This window comes from Catharus ustulatus, chromosome 1, assembly GCF_009819885.2.
Source record: "Catharus ustulatus isolate bCatUst1 chromosome 1, bCatUst1.pri.v2, whole genome shotgun sequence".
NCBI lineage: Eukaryota > Metazoa > Chordata > Aves > Passeriformes > Turdidae > Catharus > Catharus ustulatus.
Window position 1 is genome coordinate 9,103,086 of NC_046221.1, and position 15,003 is coordinate 9,118,088.

At 38.4% G+C, this 15,003-nt stretch overlaps 1 protein-coding gene across 1 annotated transcript in view; it reads right to left on the reverse strand.

Annotated features, from left to right (window-relative positions):
- Window positions 1-15,003, reverse strand: part of PTPRN2 (protein tyrosine phosphatase receptor type N2) — a 625,844-nt gene that overhangs the window by 387,409 nt on the left and 223,432 nt on the right. The window contains exon 6 of the mRNA XM_033074413.2: window positions 2,891-3,347. Coding sequence (XP_032930304.1) covers window positions 2,891-3,347 — 457 coding nt within the window. The remainder of the gene's footprint in view (window positions 1-2,890; window positions 3,348-15,003) is intronic.

A 15,003-nucleotide genomic window follows, 5' to 3' on the forward strand; every position in this document is an offset into this window, starting at 1 on the left:
CCATGGCAAATATGGATATTTACACTTCTTGTTATGGCACTTGTCCATGTTTGCAATAATTTGTAAATTACTGGATAACATTGATAAACAGATAAATATCATTGCATCTGTTCACAAACACCTTTGGGTAATATGATGAATTTATTAAAATCAGAAAATATTGTTGGAGAAAGACCAAAAAGCAGATGGAGACTGCAATGGCACAGCATTTAAGCAGTATATGTACTTGAACATGCATTTACCTGTGCAGAGCTTTTATAGTCTCCCACTGACACCCTTCTAAGTAGACTCAGCAATGCTCAGTCATGTTTCACAGGGCTTGTACTGCAAACCAGATTTTTCCCTTAGCTACAGCTTTCCAACTGATGAATGTAAACTGCCCTTTATAGTTACCCTGGACCTATAACAGCAGTAAAAGCATGTATGTCCTAGAAGATGTAATTTTTAATATAAGCTGCACCAGTAGAATTCCTTAGTATGTAGCAATAACACCTTATCCAGGGAAAACAGCTTTTTATTGAACAGAATATAAATGATGCCTCATACCCTGCTGGCACAAGAGCCAAAGTCAGCTTGCCTGTCAACCACATGGTATGGGAGCAGTAACTTTGTTAGAAATTCCACAGCATGGTCTGTCTTCTTCAGCCCCATCACCCTACTGACCACATGTCAGCTGCCTCAGCAGCTGAGCACCATATGGAATGGTGATCCCACCTTTGCCAGAGAGAGGATGTATATAAAACTCTTTTGTCCCATAAACATGGAAGTTTGCTATTTTTTATAAGACATCTGAATTTCTAATTCTGTGACCTTTTCAAAGGAACAGAGAGATGTATTCTGTAATATTTAACACACAAAAAAATCAGTAGACTTGAACAAACCACATCAAAATGAGCCAAATTCTAAATATGGTTGGTGCAGAGGAGAGATTAACAATTCCAGTGTTGCACAGTGACTACAAAGGCTGTACCCACGCACATCATGCTACTCCTAGAGGTAAAAGCTTCCAAATCTGATAGAAAAATTACTCCATATTTCCTTCTTTTGTATTTCTCCCTCAGGGTGCCTTGTTAGCAAATTTACCTGCCACTGTTTTGCAGCAATTCTCAGTACTAATCTGCTCAGTACCTTCTGGATTGTTCTCCCAGTCCAGTGCCTTTGTCTAATCCTCTCTCAGATGGATCAGAGAACTGAGCACCCCATGTCTTCCATTTTTTTACAGTTCTGAAGTTCACAGAGTGCAAGAAAGAAAAAACAACCCACACGCCTATAACTCATAATCCATAAGCACAAGAGAGATTGGAGAAAGGTAAAAAGCAGAAAGAGGTAGTGTGGTCAGCCTGGGAAATCTGAATCTAAACCACTTTCATTTCAATGGACAGCATTTTAATCAATGAATATTTTGGGATTCTGTCCTCACCATTTCTTGTGAGATTATTAAGGGTAAAAATAAAAAGGAAACCACATTATTTCCTACTCCAACAATTCATAATGTCTTGTCTATGCAATATTTAAAAGCAGATGCAATGGCAGAAGTTCCTACAGGGCATATTATGTATGAGAAGTCAAAGTAGTACAACCCAATGAATTGTGAAACATGTTATTCCCCCTAAGTGTTAAGCATTTTTTTCCCAGTTGGCTCCTACCAGGAAAGGTGAAGTGGAACAGCTGGAGGATAATGAAACCAGCATGTGCCTAGTTTGTTTTGAGTCTAGCAACAAAATTGTCTAACCTGTGCAAGAGACTTACAGTGCCACCTGGATTTGATTTTACATTATAGTTCATTCCTTGAAACCTATTATCTCTGGGCACCATACCAAGAATGCTTTCACTTCTGAGCATCCTTCAGACTGCAAGCATTATCTTTCCTCTGCTAAAACTCTGACATTTCTCTGTGTTTGTGTGTGTTCTGGTTTTGGAGAATATTAAAAAAAAAAAAAACAAAAAAACCAAAACCAACAAAACAAATCAAAGAACACTACACTTTATGGATGATAAAGAGAGATTCAAAGGAACCCTCTTACATATCACCAAAATCCATTGGGATAATGGTGACTGCAGTTTAACAGATACAAGTGCTTGACAATGGCTGAAGATCACCTCTTTCATTTTTCAGGCATTCTGAACCACTGGAGTAACATCAGTAGTAAGATTAGTTTAAAGAAACACCAAAACCAATCAGAGTTATAAAGTCTACGTGATCCCCAGACCCATGTTACAAAGCAGTGCTTTAAGTGTATCACAGCATGGGGATGTTACCCTCCATTTTCATTCATGTGATCCAATCATTGCTAAACAGCATTATCAAAAGAAAGATGAAAATCCAGGAAATGGGTTCTTTATTACAGAATATCCAGACAAAACTAGGTGCAACCCCACTTTCTTGTCCACCTATCATGGAACTAACAGCCTCTCTTCTCTTCTCTGTGTTCTGCACCAGAATTCATCTCAATGTTAATTTCTGTGCTTAACTTTGAATTTTACCCATGGTCCTTGAATTTCTAGTTAAATAAAGAGATATGGAACAAAACCAGGCATTTCTGTATTGTCTATATATATAATGTGGGATGACTGCATAAAACAGATTTGATAGCAAAGATATACCCATAATTATGCGTTGTTTGTAAAATGCTATGAAAATATAATAAATTACATAAATGCTATGTCTTACTAAGTGCCATATATTTCTGTACACATATGGAAGGTGGGCTGAAGAATGTGGGTAGTTGTTTGCAGGGAAAGAGTAGCTGGAATGGTGAACATTATTACTGCGTTATGGCAGATATAAATATGCCAATACTAGGAGATATATCTTTTTTTTTTTCTCAAAAATGTTCAGCAAACATGAGGGAAACTTCAGGTAAGCAAAATGAGTAAATATCAACTTTACCATCCACAATTCTCAGAGGGTCCTTTGGCTCATCCTGGGAAGCAGATTTGTGACTCAGCATCTCAGGGGTTGGCCTCAGCACCCCAGGCACAGGTCTGGGCTGGAACAGCTTCCTCATTTTGAAATCTTCCGCTTTTCCTTTGTCAAAAGTTGCACCAAAAGGACTGACTTGTGTAGAGTACAACCTCTCAGCATAAAGCTGAGAGCCTTTAGTCCTGCTGAGAGGGCTTTTCTCACTGCTCTGCGCAGACAGGTTGTGGGTGATGTAGGAGTGCAGCGCGGCCATCCGGCTCTTCTGGGCCATTCCCATTCCCAGTCCCGACTCCGGCTGGCTCAGGGTCCCGCGGGGGCTCTCCGGGAATTCCTGCTGGGATTTGGATGCACGGGCCAAAGGAGCTGATGGTTCTTTGGGGCTCTGCCTCGTGTAGAACCTTGTGGGGTCGTTGTAGATGTAGCTCTGGAGAGAGCAGAAGGTGGACAAAAGCAAAGGGGTCAGAATTGCTCTGTAATTATTGTTGTGCCAGGCAGAAATCTTAGTGCTTTACCAACCAGGAAAACAATGATTGGAACCTTCAATGCAAATGTTCCTGCATTTCTCTGCACATGCAAATCCCAAACTGTTAAGTGTGCTTCAAAGAGGCACAAATCCAGTTTATCAAATTACTAAAAAGCAAGAGAGACTAGAGAAAAAATAACACAACTGACTGTTAACTTTGTGTGCGCTATTTGTGTTCAGACAAAGGAAATACTAAATATTTATATTTAATAAATATATCTAATAAATAAATACTTAATAAATCCACTTTCCCTTTGGTTTTTACTAAACCTGTGAGAATAACTATTTTTCACATTACTTAACAAAAACCAGCATGTCAAATTAAAAATGTCACTTTTAAAGGAACACCAAGTAACTAAAGTTGTTTTTTGCATACACTAAATACTTTGTTTTATTTTAAATGAAATATTTTTCCACTAAATTAAATCTCTAATAAATATATCACCTAGCACTATTAAAAAAAAAAAAAAAGAGCAAAAATAATGTTTAAATTGTTTTTTCATTAAATTATTATTTTCAGGAAAAACATCACAGCAAATTAAACAACAAAGTTAAAAACATGTCAATCAAGCTGAAACCACATTTTTACTGAAAAAGTTCTGGGGAATAAAAAGTTGAAAGGTGAACTTGCAGTACAGGTTTCTATTTTCAGTTTCTATTTTCATGGACACATCAGATGGACATTCTTTTTACTGTGATTTAATCCTAGAGACATTTTTGCTATGATCACAACCTGAAGGCAAGCCTTTTCATTTTTTTTAGCAAACCAGTTCCATCTTCCTAAATAATTTCAAAAATAATTTTCCTTCAGTTCTTGCTAAATACAATTTTGAAATGAGAGGTTTACTTATATCCAGAATCATTCCAATCAGATTCTTTGTTTCTAATTCCCTCAGGGCACCTTGCTGAAGTCACATCCCATACTGTGTGTGTGTTGCAGGATGGGTCCTGTTTCTCAGCTGTGCTTTCTTGGTTAAACTGTCACACAAACTACATCACAATGTGGCTGCCTTAGGACAGGGACTATTTCAGCTCTCACTGCTATAAATTATAGTGAATCACTGGTGTCCCTGTGCCCTGATGACACAATGATTTAGGACAGACGGAGCTGCAAAATACAGAGGGAGTGAAGAAATTATTCAGTCCAGAGGAGAGCAATTAGAAGGATTTAGACAGAAAAATCATTATTTATGTATTTGCTAATGTAATTTGTAAAAACAAAATAAGTAAGATTGATAAACTCCTCCAGAGATGAAGAATTACTTTTAGATTTTATCTAGGTCTTAATTTCTGGACAATAATTTTGTTCTCTATCTGATCAATTTTATTTCTTCTGATGTCAGCCAGTGAATTTTATAATACATATTCATATCCATTCCTTTCCAATAGGGTTTTCTTCCCCTTAAGAAATGATTGAAGAGATTCATTCCATGGTTCCATATCATGATTTAAATAGAATTATGGTATAGGCAATTTTATTACAGACACAAAAGGCACTTTGGACACTTTGGCTTGTGACCTACCAATGCAAGGCTTTGGATTTCTGCAGTTGATCTTTAACATAGAAATGTGCCTTGTGAAAGCCAAGAAATCGGGCTGCAGTGAAGTGTCAAAAAATAAAGAGCTAGAGATCAAGCAGCTTTGTGTATGAAATATTTCAGTGTCCCCTGGGAACTGTATCAAACAGCAGCAGTGCAGCTCTGGTTCAGTGCTCCAGCTGCAGGGTAGGCATTGCTCTGATCAGCTCCAAGGGGGAGCCAGTTGTCCAAATGCAAGTTGAACGCTGTTTACATGCTTAATAGCAAAGCCTAAATGTGAAAAACTTACAGTCAGAGGCATTTATCTCCCTATTTGAACAGGTCTTTGCCTGGGGTAATTAACTCTCTAATGATACTCCAGAGCGAGGAGGAACTGCAGAGGATGACGCAGAGCAGCCCAGGACACCCCGAGCAGTTCACTGGGAATTCACATAAGCTGCCATCTGCCTTGCCCACTCCTGTTCTCTCTGCCTTGCAGCCTTCCAGAGGACCTCCTGGGCTCAAGGGAAGGAAGAACAGGGAGCTGGGAAAGGGAGAAATACAACAGGGGAAAGAGGACATTCCCCATTCACCCATGGAAAGAAATTGCTCAATCCAACTTGGTAACTGCAACCAAATTTGGATCCATGTCCCATAACCACCTCTCTCTTTTGCCTCTTAAGCTTTACTAGTAAGTGTTAGAGGGGAAGAAACTGATGGGCACTCTCAAACCATGTAAAAGATTAGTGTTAGGAGATGTGGGCTGGCTTTTGACGAGCTATTTAACAAGTCCAAATACCCTTTAGAATTAACAGCTCAGCGATTTTCTATTCTTGCAGACAATGAACACATCAACAAAGAAAAGACCACCAACCCACCAAGTGATCATACACAAATTGGATATAAGTGTGTGCCAGTCCTGGGCTCAGAGCTGCACCTCTATCAGGAAGGGGCAGCCTCTCAGCAGCTTGACAGGTCACACTTTGGGCAGTAAGGGATGAAATGTTAAAAGTTCTAATTAAAGCAGAGCACTGACAGTTCAGCTGTCTTTACTGAGATAGCAGCCCTTTGGATATAGTTTACTCTGACTTTAATTAAAGGGGTCTCACAGTTGTGTGGCAATCCTCCACTTGCAGGAGAAAAAATCCCCTTCCTTGCTACCCCCATCTCAAAGAAGTACCAGAAGTTCATGTGCCACATGACATATGTAAGATGAAATCCAAGTAAAATTGCAGCACAGATAAATAAAATCTTAAACTATGGGTTTGCCTAAGTGGCATGGGAAAACAATATCTAATTTTTACAGAAAAATACAGGACAAAAATATCAGTAATATGCAATTTAGAATCCAGACACAATTTATATCTCAAGTTATTAATAACAATTGCAGAGCACTGTGATTATCTTATTTGAAGTGGGTTTTGCAAAACCCACTCCTGAATGTGGACATTGGTAGTTTGATTAATGTCAAAGCTAAATGGCATAGTCCATGGTTAGTGAAAAGAATGTGAATTCCCATATTGGTGCCTTTGGAGAATCTTCCAACATTATGGAGAAGCAGAGGGAAACATGGAGCTGGAAATTTTTGAAAGAAAATACATTTCTGGATTGATTACACAGCACTTATATGATGTTCTGAGAGTAATAGAACAAAGAAAAACTCACCCCAAACAAACATTGAGCGAAATATGCAAAAACAAAGAATGCACTAGTTACCATATAGATGGTTTTGTATTGGGCAGGGTTGAAATACAAGCCCCTGTTACTATCAGGAACATTTTATCTTTTAGTAGGTAAAATCCTGTTCAATTGTCTCATGTCACTGATAGAAAGCCTTTGAAAAGTACTCTGAATTGCTAAAACCCTCAGTTTAAAAAAAAACTTATTTCGCTATCTGCACAGGATTTCCCTTTCCTTCACCACCTTTCAAATAAGCCATCTCAATAATTCACACATTACAAAAAATCCACACACACTAAACTTTCTGAAGATGGAATTATTAGGGCAATGTCTTATAGGGTTTAGGTATTTTTTTCTGCATGAAAGTTCACAGAAGTGCACATTAAATTACACTCTGCAGACACACTATGCAAAAGTCTACGGAGTACATGTTTTATTTTAAAAAATACAAATTAAAAGAGGGGTGCAGGATTAGATACATAAAACACAATGCTGTTCAATTTATTCACTAAAGGGTAGATTGACTTGAATGTTTTGCCCTAGTGCAGAAAGAATGGAATCAAATTTATGACAAAATACTTCCATTCTTGCACATACATTTGCTAAATCTTGAAGGCATACAGAGCTAACAAAAATTCCTTAGAAATGCATAAAGATGAAATCTTCTGCCCTCATTTCATTTATGTTTTTCTGTTTGGTGCATTTTCAGATATTAACCCATGTTTGCTACCCCCTAAATTTGGTTACAGCATGATTCCACCTACAACTCTTAATTTACTGTGCCTATTTGAGATATTGACATTATAGTCTCTGAAATTAGAAGATAAAATCACAACAAACACTGGAAGGCCCATCTTTACACATGGTGAGAGAAAATAACATTTTTCAAAGACTACCAGCATTGCAATTACCTCATACCTTAACTCACTGTGTGGAGTGAAAAAAGTTTAGCTTTTTTTACCAGACACAGTCTAGATGCTCTGTGACTCACACAGACTTGCCTCATGCAAACTCACTACATGGGAGATACCTGTACTCATGTGAATCTCCAAAATGAACACAAAATAAACACCAGCACGAGTGGCACTGCCTGACTGCTGAATCAAAGGGTAGACTGTGAATTTGTACTGCTTGATTTACCTTTAAATTTATAGAAATCCACCCAACAATGAAACCTGAGGGCCAAACTGGTGTCATGGAGTGGATGGCAGCATGAAAGTCCCTGGGATGGGGCTGAGCAAGCAGCACAGCTCTGTCCCCAGAGCATCACAGCTAAAGTAGCATGTCCTATGACAACAAAGCCTTAATTCTTTCAGCTGGGGAGCTGCTGTGCCCACACAGTGCTGTCCTGTCAGGAGATCTCTGCAGGCTTCCAGCCAGGTTCAGGCTGAAAGGGGGAACTCCCTTGACAAGCTCTGTGTGCTGCAGACATGACCTTACATACTCTGCACCAAATTCAGTGTAAGCTGAAAACAACAACTACAGCCAATGAAAGTTTTCAATTGTCTGAGTAATAATGAAGCAAAGGCCTTTTCTACCAGCTGCTAATGACCTTTTCACTAACTATAATGATATTATAGCATGCACAAACCCCAAGAATTTGGAAAACTAATTCAGAATCCAGAAACTGGAGAAGAGGCCAAACCAGTGCTTCCTGCAGTGATGGGACAGCATCAGGCCATGACCTTTCCACAAATTCAAAGGTTTAAGGCAACAGGCAGCATTACAGTCATCTCACCTGACCTACTATTCAATTAATAATTTTCTGTAACTATCTTCTATTTTCTTTCTGAAAAATACAGTAGCTTTGAACCATTTAAGAACTACATCAGAGAAGGTGGCAGAGATTGTTAATTAACATCCCATAGTTTGGAGTGTCAAAGCAAAAGGAGCCTTCAGTGTCTGCTTTGATTGAAACTGTTTGTGACTTTATTTCCCAATCCTTTTTGTGAAACTGCAGTGCAACAGGACAGTCCAGCTCTGACTCTACAGCATTCAGTAACCTCTACTGATGTAATTTCAGCTGATTCCAGAGATTTGGCTTCGACTTTTAAACAAAAAACCCTCAAAAAAAGGAAAAAAATATTTAAAAAGGTAAAAAAATAAAAAAAAAAAGAAAAAAGACAATATGCTGGCTTCTTTCATGTATAAGTTACTCTTTAATAAAATCACTTTTAAGTCTCAGCTGTTCCCAGCAATTCTTGATCTCCTTTGGAATTATCATATCCAATTGCCTACCCTTCAACTACAACAGACTCTTCTACATGGATAATTTTTATTGTCAGTTGATGTAACTTACTGTCTTTAGTTTTCATAACTAACTACTGTTTTTTTCCTTTTCCTTCTGACACATCTCCATCCTATGGGTCAAAACAACATTTCCTTTGGTGTAGAAGGATTCTGGGGGGTCTTTCCTGATAGGCTCATCATAAACAAAGAAGGTCAGTTTTACACATTGGGATACCTGATAACCTGGCTTGTGTCCACACATAAAGGATAAAACACATGGAGAAAAATGAAGTGTGGATGATCCCAATGACCTGATGGATGGCCAGGGGCCTCTGCCCTGGGTCCATCCAGGGCCATCACAGTGAGCCATCAGCCATCATGTCCAGCAGTGCCACCCACTAGACAGATGGGAAAAGCTCTCTGGATCACCCTGCAGACTAAAAGGGGTTAATGTCTGCAGGGCTGTGGGACTCCTTGAGAGATGCAGGACTCCTTATGGGTGTCATCTTGTCACTGTCAGAGGCATATTGTGGGATGTTTAGGAAAAAGGAATAGTCTGGAATGGTAGCATGGAAGCAGGCTGACCAATACACCTGTCTGACCGGGTCTTGTGTCTGTCCTGTCTTCTCAACAAACTCAATTTCTGATGATTCTCCTGGGTGGGAAGCTCTGTTCTGTACCTTGTGTCCTGTGCTGCCTCCTGGCAGTAGTTGCTCTACCTGGCCACTGCCTGGACATAGACTTGGGGCATCTTTACCTCTGCCAGGCCACTGCAATCAGGAGCTCCCTGACACCACCAGCAGGAGCCAAAGAGCGACACTCAACCCTCAGTGATGGTAGAAATTGTGCAGCCTGGTGATCAGTGCTGATAGATCTACCAGGGTGTATCAGCTTCCCTTGCCTGAGAACATTTTGCTCATATGCCAATAAGTCTGTTACTCAGGGTTTCAGTGAATGATGTTTAAACACATTTTCTGTAGGCATATGCTGGTATATTGAGCTATCTCATTATCTAAAGATGATTTTCATAGAAACATGATAATCTTATCTGCCAAGAAGTTGAGCACATTAACACCAATTCAATGTATTTATAACTTTAACACATGAATCTAGAAAATACTTTTATCCTAAGAAATGCAAGTGAATAAAGATCTGCAGGATCAATGTCCACACCATTGCTTTACAACCCCATTGAAAAGCAACCTTACATTTGCTGGACAACTGCTTGCAGTCAGCTGAGGTCTTTTCCCCATTACAAAAGAAAAATATTCTTGTTCCACTGTCCTGAAATATCTACACCGACATATTCACACAGAGGTAGATAAAGTAAGTTTAAATTTCTCTACCCTCTCATTTGATAAGTATAATGAAAAAATAAAAATGGAATGCACTTCAAAATTTGTATCAGCTCCATCATCTTCTATTTACTGATTGCAATGTACTGAAGCACAGGGAGTAAATATTTGCAAGACAAACAGCAAACTTGCAGGAAAAATTACAGAAACAAACTCCAAACACATGGTATTTGGAAAAAAAGAGTTGATTTTGAAGGGAAAAGAAAAAGAACTAAATCTTATTATCCAGTCAGTATTTGAGATTATTAAAATATAAATCTATGTTTCATCTGGGAATTACTAGAAATTAATTAACTGCCCTTTTAAATATGACTCCAGGCTTGACACAGATCATTTATAATAACATTTCTATGGCACTTGTATCTTCTAATAATTGAAAAAATAATTAATCCTTACAAGATACCTGAGTGATAAGGGAAATGATGGTTTCTATGTTAGATGTTGAAACTTTGTCCTGCATAACTGATGGGTTGTAGGTAAAAGTATGGGCTGGATCTAAGACTTGAGCATGATAGTAGCACTAGAATTCTCCCTTGCTAAATTATTAGTTAAAAAAATAAGTCCCAAGTCACATTAGATCACCAGACTGTGTATTTATGCCACACACAACATGAATGCAATTTTACTAGATTTTGTAGTCGTGATTCTATCACAGCTTTAAATCTGTGGGTACCAGTCCCTCCAGAAAAAATTGCAGTCCACACCAGATTCCTGCAGAATGGCCAGGAGGATAGAAATTACAGTGTCTCATTTTATATACTTAAATTTAAACAGATGGATCACAACTGGAAAACTCTCTTTTTCCCTCCAGTGATCATGGAATGAGTTTAGGTTGATGTGCACCAATACAGACATTTTTATATGGTCAAATGATTTCTGCTCCAATGATTCTGGGAGTTTGTTTTGGGGTTGTTTTGGTTTGGTTTTGGATTTTGTGGGGTTTTTCGTTGGTTAGTTTGGGGGTTTTTGTCTGTGTGTGTTGTTTTAGGATGACTTAATGTTTCTATTTTACTATAAAGAGGAGAATGATCTTGAAAGATGAAATACTTTTCAAATCTGTCTGTGAAATAGGGGCATTAGCTCTTCCCTGCCTTGAAATGGTTTCTGGTAAATTAATACACCAATGCTTGGGAGATGTTCAGATACCATTGCATAAGCATGCCAATAAAGACACAATTCAAGGATATATTCCTTTATCAATTATTTCAGAAATATTTTTATGAAAGTGTTCAAGCACAGCTGAATTATATTTTTATACATAATCCCTTATATATGAAATATTAAATTTTACCTTTTTATAAATAGAGTTGAAATGTATACACTGCAGGAGGTTTTTTTACTTTTTGTCAAAATTCTGATAAACTTAATTCTGTCCTGTATTTACATCAGTGTTAGATAAAGAAAAGTGCTACTTTTTATGAATTAAAGTTTCAGGTTGAAATGTGCAATGACTAATTAATTTCTTACTAGTTAATCACAGTAATTATTATTTGTGGATAAGCTCAGAGTACATATTTAAGCACTTATGCACTCAAATTTTCTAAAATAAATAATAATTCTTTTAAATAATTACCAGACATCTTGGTTCTTTTGGTAAATTACAAAGATTCAAACAATTGAATTTTTATTTTATATAATTTATATGATTCTTACTTGCAGCTTCTCCCCTTTCAGCACCACTGTGCTGCTGAGCCACAGCTCTCTGGCACTATCCAGTCACTTTACCTGTTTCTTTCCCCCCTCATGATTCCGAAAATGCCTTTAACTTTATTAGTCCCTTCTTTGATGTAAAGATTCTTCTGGGGTTTTTTTCCCCAGGAATCTTTTCTTTAAAATTTATAAGAATGCCTAAGATGTGGAGATTTCTGTAATTACAGTGTCTACATGAGAAGTGTACCATGAAAATAAATGCAGTAATTTCACGATTATAAGCCGCACCTGGTGTCGGCAACTGTCTTGGGATACAATACAGAGTGTGATAAAAGGTATCTGTTCTATCACCATCTGCTGAGGGTGGGGGCAGTGATCCTTATCTCAACGGCAGATATTCTGCTAATGGGCCATCCATTGAAACCAGGCAGGGCATTGTTCTTTATCTTTTCACAACCCATCCTTCCTCCAACCAGTCATTTTCTGCTAATGGCCATTGAGTCCCACTGTGGCACTGATAAAATTACTGCATCCCATTGGAAGTTGCTCCAGCCAGGGGGAAGAGCCCAACATTTCTTACCAAGATAAAAACAGAGGTTTTGGGACACACTAAGGGAGTCCCTTTCTCCACTGGACTCCAGAGGAAAACTGGATTTCTCCACATCACCACTGGAGCTCCGGAGGGAAACTGCACCTTGTACAGGAGCACTGCTCCAACTGAGCCGCATCTGTCACTGCAGGAGGATGCAGCCACCATTTAATGGGACTGCTGCCAACACCCCTCCTGACGGGTGTCAGGTTGTACTCTGACTGTGTCAGGGTTTGGGGTTTGTTTCTTTGTAGTACTGTATTTCTATTTTAATTTCCCTTGAAAAGAACTGTTATTCCTAATTCCCATATCTTTGCCTGAAAGCCCCTTGATTTCAAAATTATAATAATTTGGAGGGAGGGGATTTGCATTCTCCATTTCAAAGAGAAGCTCCTGCCTTTCTCAGCAGACACCTGTCCTCCAAACTAAAACAGGAACTTTTCGTTCTTTGTCCATATACAAGCCGCACCTGATTATAAGCCGCACTTCGGGTTCAGACCAAAATTTTAGTCAAAATGGTGCGGCTTATAATCAGAAATTACTGTAACCAAACCACAAAGAAACATAACAGCAGAAAATTCATGAAATTCCCTAATGTGTCTGACATAATTTTCTCTTTCCCCCATCCTACCCATGAGAGTCTGAATGGCACATTGGCCTGGCAAAGACCAGGCAGGACCAATCCTATCTCAAGCCCTCAGAGGCCAAGTCAGGGGGAAGGAGAAAAAGCAATTCCATGAATCTCCAAACCACAAGTCCCAAACCACAGAACTGACATTCCTACCACAGGAAATACAGCCACAGCACAAGGGTGATTTCAACTTTCTTATTCCTACAGATTGTCCAGTAGGAAGTACCTGTGCTTCAGGTTTCAAAGTTCTCTTTCTGTGATGATTAAAAAATTTTCTCGGTTAGATGAAAGCAGCACAATTGAAATCTGCTGTAACTATTCAAATACAGGCGCACAAACCAGTAGCAAGTTCTTTACAGTCTCTGAGCTTTAACAATACCAGCTATGTGCTGCCTCCCAAATCCAACAAAATCCTGAGCCTCAGTTTCTGTAGGAATGTCAACAGTGCAGTGGGTTTTTCAGGGGTTTGGGTGTTTGGATATGAGATGAGTTTGTTCCAGTTGGAGGGGAGAAGGGCAGGGCAATTCACACATGATTTGAAACCTCTGCATTTCTTGCCTCTGTAGCTAAGATAAACCAATTTCTGTTAAAATAGATGCCTATTTGTTATTTTCCATACTGCATCCAGGTTTGGCAGAAAGGAATCACAAAGACTGATAACTCTATATTTTGTGAATGGTAACACTTTCATAAAGCCCAAGTCTGTCTGTGGGGAAGACCAAGAAAACCAAATACAAAATCCCACTAGCTCATGCTTAAGTAACAAATGCCACCAAGTGCCCATTTCCTGAACAGCTCTTCTCAGCTGAACTGAAGTGAAATGTTCTTTGCAACTGCAACCTCAGGCACAGACCCACCAAACTTCTGATTTGCTGCTACTTGTTCCCTGGCAGAGTCATTATCAGCTGCCTAGATTACAGCCTGCAGTAGATACTGCCTAAATACTGAGAAATAATGATGAACTTCAAGTGCTTCAAAAATCACCCAAAGAAGCTCTTGCAGTAAATGGTAGACACCATAGGAATTTTGGTCAATCACATGATTTAAATTTACTGCTGTTATTTCTGTCACTGTTGTAGCAAGCCTCCAGCTGACAGTTGTTTGAGCAAGGGAAATAGGAAAAGAGTTACCTGCTTTAAGTTTTGTGATGTTTTATTTTACAACTTTCTGCATAACTCTATGTGTGACATCTATTCATTAATTCTGAAGCTCTGTAGTTTTATTCTGATAATACAAGTGGAAGTGAGAAGGGCAACTGAAGACTGAAAGTTTGTAAAATATATTAATGTTAAGATACAAAATAACAATTTCGGAGTATAAGGAATATTTTAATACCTCTTTATCTTTTATCTTTGTTTTACATTTGGTCAGAGACCTCTGATGTCAGGCTTGGAACCTGAATCCATGCAGGAAGTCTGTCAAGAAGCACTAAATTTCTGCAAGATTCAGCTACACTTCACAGCACGTTAGGTATCAAAGCAGCCAGAGCAGTGTTACATCTCCTACTCCCCAACAGCAGGAATGAAGTGGCAGAGGTAAATATATACTTGAAAGAAAATTCTTTTTAAAAAGGGCAAAGCCCAAAAGCTGCATTTCTAAATAGGGTAAAGTACATCTGTCTTGTCCTTATTTTAGTAAGAAAAGAACAAGAAAGTTTAAAAGATCAGATCTTGCTAGAATTATTTAAGTGGGGCTTGTAATTTATCTATATATTAAGTACAAAAATAAGGTACCAATATTTTGTTGTTAGTTTGCAATTAAAGTGCATAAGGTAGATATCTCCAATTTCAAGTGGTACAAACATACCAGAGGTAGCTCATTCAGTTACTTTTCCGCTTTCTCTTTTCAAATTGTTAAATTTTATGAGTTTTTTTCTGCTTCTTGGAGCAGAAAAAGTCCTGTTTTC